The 8022-nt window shown below is 44.1% G+C and overlaps 1 protein-coding gene across 1 annotated transcript; it reads left to right on the forward strand.

Annotated features, from left to right (window-relative positions):
* The first annotated feature begins 3201 nt into the window (after positions 1-3201).
* On the forward strand, positions 3202-7385 carry LOC141939986 (uncharacterized). Its single transcript, XM_074860758.1, has 2 exons — positions 3202-3260; positions 6075-7385. The coding sequence occupies exons 1-2, from the start codon at positions 3219-3221 to the stop codon at positions 7383-7385; spliced, it is 1353 nt and encodes a 450-aa protein (XP_074716859.1). The 5' UTR covers positions 3202-3218.
* The last annotated feature ends 637 nt before the right edge of the window (positions 7386-8022 follow it).

Consider the following 8022-nt stretch of genomic DNA (forward strand, 5'->3'; position numbering starts at 1 on the left):
CAATGACTTTGAAGTGAAGACAGACAGCTTGTACCCTAATAATAATGACTGCTGGGAGTCTACCAAGAGTCTACTTTTACTTCTTCATGACAAGACTGGACACTTATCTAGAAGATATATCTTTACCAGACACCAAAGAGGTTTTCATCAAACTAAGTATTTTTGCCCTATAGAAGACAAAAATGTTACAGCTCATGATAGATGAGGATTAGGACAAATTTGTGATTTGTTGTGATAAATACATGAAGACACAAAGTCTTTTTTTTTTTTTTTAATTGCTGATGGTATAGGAGGATCAGCTATCATGAGTGAGAAACTGTACTCCAGACAATGAAAATATCAAATATTCAGAATAACTGTAAATCAGTCAGGGACTGGTGTATGTTGCATTTCAATACAGTAACGTAAGCTGAAAGAAAAACAGTAGGAAGCTGTCGGGGGAGGCAGCGGGTCTGCCTCTAGTCTAACTGAAGAAGAATTTAACCTTGAAGAAATTCCAGTGTATCCATGAGAGGCGAGAAAGTCCCGAGAAGTGCCATGGAAACAAGATTAGAGAACTAAGATAAGAAGAACTGTCCTGACGATTCAGGCGAGAAACTATCACCCAATCGTGAACTGTTAGTTACTAAAGTAAACCAATCCTGTATGAACACCTACTTTGAAGAAGGTTATAAAAAAGCTTGTTTGAACAATAAAGGGGCTTTTGCAGCCATTTTGGTCGCTTTCACACAATCTGATGTTTGTCGTGTCCGTCTCAACTGCGACAAATGGTGACCCCGACGTGATTGATTAGAGCGACGTGATTGATTAGAGCGAAGTGGTCATTTAAAGGAGAAGTATAACGGCGGCGGGAAGAGCCGTGGAGACGGAGCCCGGTGTAGCTGAGAGCAGAGGGAATCTGCCTGGTCCGGACCTGAACTTCGACACCTAAAAAGGTGAGCCACCGGGAACGGGACTGTAATTATGGGGCAGTCATTAACAAAGGAAGAGGAGACAATTTTGTCTACCTGGAAAGCCCTATTAAAAAGAAAGGGGGTTAAAACCTCAGAACAAAGCCTGAAAAAGATTTTGCTATGGAGTAAGATGCAAGGCTTTGAAGCCACAACAGTTACTGCATTCAGTGTGAGTGCATGGCAAGCAGTAGGATTGAAAATATTGGATGAGGTCTCTAAAGGACAAAAAGAGGCATGTGAGTTGGCAACCACATGGCGCTTATTGAGTGAAACCTTAAAGGAATGGAAGATAGAGCGTGAGGCCTCTGATGGGAAACTAACAGACATTCGACCTGGAGACAATGACGGGGAGGACTGTGGCAAAGGGACAAAGGCAGTGGATACCTCAGCCTCAGGAATAGCAGGCAGGAAACCCCTCATGGGCAAAAGCAGATCGCGCCCTCGCCCACCTCCTCCTCCTCCACCATTAAATATTTTGCAGGGCGATGAGGAGCCCCCCCCACCTAGTGGTGCAGCGGCGGCCCCTAGCGGCGCAGCAGCAGAAGGGGTGATTCCATCAGCCCCCCCCAAGGAGGAAAATAGGGCGGGTAACACAGAACCAGAGAGCGAGAGCGAAAATGAAAGTGAGGGAGAAGAAGCTTTAACCACGGCTTTACAAACTCTACATATCACAGATAAACCCATGGTGAAGAAAGCCCAGCCATGGACTCTCCCTCCATCCACAGTAACTGTAATTCCAAGGTCCCCTGATCGATTTTGGGAGGGAGTTAGAAAGTATGCTGCTGAGGCTGGCAACTGGGATCTGGTTGAACGCCTCAGCCCATACTCTCCAACCCCGGCATGTCCAAAGCCTGTAGATATAGCAGCAGAGGCTTATGGTGCATTCCCTGTTTATAAAGCTGTTGCAGGCACAAATGAGCATGATGAGCACAATCCGATCAGTTGGAAGGTGGTGCAGGATTTGCAGAATAAAGCACAGAAATTTGGAATCAATTCTCCTGAGGTGATGCAACTTATTCGAATAATCAGCACAGATTTGTTGTGTTCATATGATGTTACACATCTCGCACAAGTGCTGTTTCAGCCAGTACAATTACAAGTGTTTCAATCTACTTGGAGGCAGATGGCACGAGTAGCTGCACAAAATAATGCTCGACTGCCACAAGACGATCCGAGGTTAGGACTCGGAGAAGACGCCTTGCTTGGCGAGGGACCATTTAGTAACCCTCAGCTGAAAGCTACGTGGCCTCCGATTGTCCTTGAACAGGCACAACACATAGGGATTACAGCATTAAAGCGAACCATGGAAATGGCAGCTCCAAAACAGAAGTATATTGCTATCCGGCAAGGTCCTAAAGAACCCTTTTTGCAATTTGTAGAAAAAATATCTGCTGCATTGGAGAAACAGGTAGAAGATGAAACGTTAAGACAAATGTTGTGCAAACAGCTAGCAAAGGATAATGCTAATGAGGACTGCCAAAAGATAATACAGTCTTTACCAGGAGATCCTTCTATTCCTGACATGGTGGCCGCATGTTCAAAGGTTGGTACAGTGGAACATAAAATGGCGGCTTTAGCTACTGCCATGAACATGCGAAATACAGGAAAATGCTTTGGATGTGGTAAAGACGGTCATATGAAAGTAAATTGCCCGAACAGAAGGTCGGCAGGCAAGCAGCCCATGACTGTCCCACCAGGAACTAATTGCAATAAATGTGGGAAATTGGGACATTTCGCGAAACAATGTCGTTCCAAGTTTCATGCTAACGGGCAACCGATACAGGGAAACCACAAGAGGAGTGCGAGAGGGCACGTGAGGACATCAAATCCCCTCCAGACAGCAGGTCAAATCCCCTCTGTGAGCAGCTATCAGCCGCAACAACTGGCTCAGCAGGGTTGGATGTATCCACCGCCGACACAATAACTATAGCTACAAAAGACATTGTTAAGGTCCCTCTTGAGGCGAGGGGTCCCATAGGACGAGGACTGAGTGCGTTACTTATAGGAAGATCAAATAGCACCTTAAACGGATTAATCGTGCATGTGGGAGTCATTGATGCTGACTTTACGGGTCAAATTTGTGCATTAGTTTCGACCCTTTATCCACCTGTTACGATTCCAAAAGGTACTCATCTCGCTCAACTTGTTCCTTTTTTGAGTTGTGTCCCAAAAGCAGAACAGCGACTGCGAGGCGATGGAGGCTTCGGTTCTACAGGGCCCCCTCAAGTGTGCTGGTCTCAGACTGTCTCATCATCTCGACCACATATGACGTGCACGCTGTCAAATCATGGACATTCACCGACTACAGTAAGGCTTGCGGGGCTCCTAGATACGGGCGCCGATGTGACTATTATTTCTAACTATCTGTGGCCATCCACCTGGCCAACAGAGGATGTGGACACAGGGGTAGTGGGGCTGGGAGGCTCCGCACGAGCAAGAGCAGCAGCTACGGCAATTCTGATCACCAATCCTGAGGGCCAACAAGCAGTCGTTAAACCATATGTGACAGCAGCTCCCCTCAATCTATGGGGGAGAGATTGCTTGTCACAGTGGGGGGTGAAGATTACTACGGATTTTTAACGGGGGCCACTGTGCTGCAGGGTGTTAGGCAACCCACGCTTGTTTTAACTTGGTTAACGAATAACCCTGTGTGGGTGGATCAGTGGCCCCTACCAATGGAGAAATTAAAGGCCCTGCAAGAATTGGTGGCAGAACAGCTAGCCGCTGGACACATTGAACCCTCTCAGAGCCCCTGGAATACTCCAGTGTTTGTGATAAAAAAGAAATCAGGAAAATGGCGATTTTTGCATGACCTGCGGCAGATCAATGCTGTCATGGCCACGATGGGGGCTCTACAACCAGGCATGCCTTCACCGGCCATGATCCCTCAAGATTGGGAAATCATTGTCATGGATCTCAAGGATTGTTTTTTTACAATACCATTAGCTTGTCAAGACAGAGAAAAATTTGCATTCTCTGTGCCTTCTGTCAATCATGCAGAACCTGCAAAAAGATATCAATGGAAAGTTCTGCCGCAGGGCATGAAAAATTCACCAACAATTTGTCAATGGTTTGTGGCACAAGCTTTGTCACCTGTAAGGGAAAGATTCCCTACCAATTATTGTTACCATTACATGGATGACATCCTGTTAGCATCAAACAACAAGGAGCAGTTGAATGACATGGAGAATTTAGCCAGAGATTCGTTACAACAATATGGATTAGTTATCGCCCCCGAAAAGGTGCAGAAAGTAGAACCCTGGAAGTATTTAGGACTAACAGTCACAGGTAGGCAGGTAATGCCTCAACCTGTGAAACTTAACCTTGAAGTTAAAACCCTTAATGATGTACAGAAGTTAATGGGATCTCTGAATTGGATTAGACCCTATCTCGGACTGACCAATTCACAACTGCAACCTTTATTGGAATTATTAAAAAATTCCAATGATCCAACAGAACCCAGAGTATTAACTGAGGAAGCATTAAAGGTAATTCACATGGTGGAACGATCTATACATGAGAAATTTGTTTCTCGAATAGATCTGTCTCAATTGGTGCAACTCTTTGTACTAATTGACAAAACTGTACCATTTGGTGCTTTGGTGCAGTGGAATTCTGAGTGGGATGACCCACTGCACATTCTAGAATGGATGTTTCTGTCATTCCGATCACGAAAAACTGCTCCTGGACTGTTTGAGCTTATTGCTGATGTAATCATAAAAGCCAGAAAACGATGTACAGAACTAACAGGGCGTGACCCAGCTAAGATTGTTTTACCTGTTCAAAATTGGTATTTTGAATGGTGCTTGGCAAATAATTATGAACTACAGGCGGCCATGGCGGGTTTTCAAGGACAGGTGTCATATCACCTCCCGTCACATCCGCTACTGAAATTTGCTCGAGAAATACCATTTGGTCAAAAAAATTTAAGCCGCCCAGAACCAGTGAACGGCCCTACTGTTTTTACAGATGGCTCAGGAAAAACAGGTAAAGCAGCAGTAGTATGGTATGAAAACAACAACTGGAACAACAAAGTAGTATATCAAAATGGTTCTCCACAAGTAGTAGAGCTACGTGCAATGGCTGTTGTTTTTTCTATTTTTTCTGTTCCTGTAAATATTGTAACTGACTCAGCATATGTAGCTAACTTAGTTTCTAGACTAGACAAAGTAGTTTTGGCCATGTCAGACAATCAATTATTATTTGATGTACTTTTAGAACTCTGGAAAAGTATTCAACTACGGACAGAACCTTATTTTATCATGCACATCCGTAGTCATACCACTTTACCAGGATTTTATACAGAAGGTAATGCCAGAGTGGATGCTCTTGTTTCCGCTATGGCTCTTAATACTGTTCCTAACATAAAGCAACAAGCTGTATTATCACATCAATTTTTTCACCAAGGATATCGAGCTTTACGACGGCAGTTCGGCTTGTCTCATGATGAAGCTCGGTCTATTGTAGCCGCCTGCCCTGACTGCCAAGGAACTCACACACCAGTGTATTTTGGTACTAACCCCAGAGGTATGCAGGCTTTACAGATTTGGCAAAGTGATGTTACTCACATAAATGAATTTGGCCGACAGAAGTATGTTCATGTTTCCATTGATACTTATTCTCATGCCTTAGTAGCAACAGCACATAACGGGGAGACAGGAAAAGATGTAGTTCGACACTTCCAAAAGGCTTTCTCTATGCTTGGGGTACCACGCCAAATAAAAACGGACAATGGCCCAGCATACATTTCACAGAAGGTTCAAACATTTTTTAATTTGTGGGGTGTTACTCATGTTACAGGAATTCCCCATTCCCCAACAGGACAAGCAATTGTTAAGCGTGCACATAGTACGTTGAAGCGGCAGCTTCAAAAACAAAAAGGGGGAATGATTGGGGAACCACCACAGGCATGTTTAGATAAAGCAGTTTATGTTCTTAACTTTCTCCATTACGGGGATAATTCTTCTCTACCTCCTCTTTTTCAGCATTTCTCTTCTCTTTTTTCAAAACAGGATTTGCAAAAAGACATCAAAGTGCATGTTAGAGATCTAATTACTGGCCAGTGGAGTGGACCATGTGAATTATTAACCTGGGGCAGGGGTTATGCTTGTGTCTCTACAGATGCCGGCCCTCGCTGGGTTCCTGCTCGGTGTGTTCGGCCTGTGCTGGAACCTGCATCAGGCTGAAGGATGGGTAGTTCCACAACCTAAGCAGAATATCTGGGTAACTTTGGCAAACATGACACATCAAGAAACCTTGTGCCTTTCTACTGCGAACCCGGAAAATCCATTCTCCACCTGTTTGGTGGGAGTGCCAGTAGACACATGGCCAATCCCACAAACCCTTCAGGTTTTCTCTCTTTGCAACTCTTCAAAAAATTGTACAGATAATTGGGATGGTGTATATAGTCACCTTCCACAGGTTACGCAAGAACCCCAAGAGCTAGAGTTGCTAGGCTCTGTTACAATGGATGCTTGTGTGTTTTTTAATTACTCCTATAACACCACACGGAGAGGGCAAAATGTGAATGCAACTAATGCTGCTTATCATAATTCAACTGCTTGGTGCAATTATACTTCGACTAACATCTCACGATCTTTTGCTGTTCCTCTTGCATTACCTCCTGGTGTGTTTCTAATCTGTGGAGATCGTGCCTGGGGAGGCGTTCCATCTAAACTGAATGGAGGCCCGTGTAGCCTCAGACGCCTCACGTTATTAACACCAAATGTGTCAATGATTCTGAATATGACTCGAAAACATAAGCGAGTCCCAAGGACCGTTCATCGGTTTGAAAGTTCTTGTCGAGATAACGTTGAATTCTGGAATCCAGGCCAGATCATAACGGCCTCCATATTGGCACCAGGAGTTGGTGTTGCAAATGCCTTAACGACTTTGAATAAGTTGGGATGTTGGCTTAGCAAACAGACTAACGCTACTTCTTTAGCTTTAAGTGGCCTTTTAACTGATGTTGATAGTGTTAGACATGCTACTTTACAGAACAGGGCTGCAATTGACTTTTTGCTTTTAGCGCAAGGACATGGATGTGAAGATTTTGAAGGAATATGTTGCATGAATTTGTCTGACCACTCAGAATCTATTTTTAAAAGTATACAGCAGCTGAAGGATGGTGTGAGGCGTCTAACAGAAGAGGACGGATTGGATTGGCTTACAAGGATGTTTAAAGGATGGGGACTTTCTGGATGGTTGATATCTCTGGTCAAAACTGTGGGGGTCATGATCTTGGTAATTGTGACTGTGCTTTTGATGTTGCCATGTCTTGCCAGTCTTCTGCAAAGGGCCCTGCAGAAGACTGCTTCTGCAATATTTCTAGCACAAATACAAAAAGGGGGAATTGTCGGGGGAGGCAGCGGGTCTGCCTCTAGTCTAACTGAAGAAGAATTTAACCTTGAAGAAATTCCAGTGTATCCATGAGAGGTGAGAAAGTCCCGAGAAGTGCCATGGAAACAAGATTAGAGAACTAAGATAAGAAGAACTGTCCTGACGATTCAGGCGAGAAACTATCACCCAATCGTGAACTGTTAGTTACTAAAGTAAACCAATCCTGTATGAACACCTACTTTGAAGAAGGTTATAAAAAAGCTTGTTTGAGCAATAAAGGGGCTTTTGCAGCCATTTTGGTCGCTTTCACACAATCTGATGTTTGTCGTGTCCGTCTCAACTGCAACAGGAAGCAGAATTTCAAAAAATGTTTTTTCTCTCCCATGCTATACCTCCCCTAAGATCCATTTCCAGCAAGAATTAGAGGAAATATCTTCTGCCCCATTTGCTCTCTTTAGACTTTTGCATAAAACCTGTTCTGACATATGTGAGGTCCCTCATAAAGTCTGACTAAATGCTTGTGCATATAGGAGTAGGGATGTTACTTACAAGTTCAGTCCTTTAAAATGTTTTTAAAAGCTTGAAAGATGCTACACCCATCCAAACATTAAAATGCAGTTATTGTGGCAGTACCAGAGCACTGAGTCATGAAATGCTAGGGGATGCTGTGTTCACTGGTAAAGGGCTGACAAGATTTGTACTACCCAGGGATACAGCTCCTCAGGTGCTC

This window comes from Strix uralensis, chromosome 2, assembly GCF_047716275.1.
Source record: "Strix uralensis isolate ZFMK-TIS-50842 chromosome 2, bStrUra1, whole genome shotgun sequence".
NCBI lineage: Eukaryota > Metazoa > Chordata > Aves > Strigiformes > Strigidae > Strix > Strix uralensis.

What these genes read in the sequence shown, in the direction of transcription:
- LOC141939986 (XM_074860758.1), top strand. Translation starts at nt 3,219, where the DNA reads ATGACGTGCACGCTGTCAAATCATGGACATTCACCGACTACA. An exon ending in ATGGACATTCACCGACTACA is followed by an intron (nt 3,261 to 6,074) that starts GTAAGGCTTGCG and finishes GTGTCTCTACAG; the next exon opens with ATGCCGGCCCTCGCTGGGTT.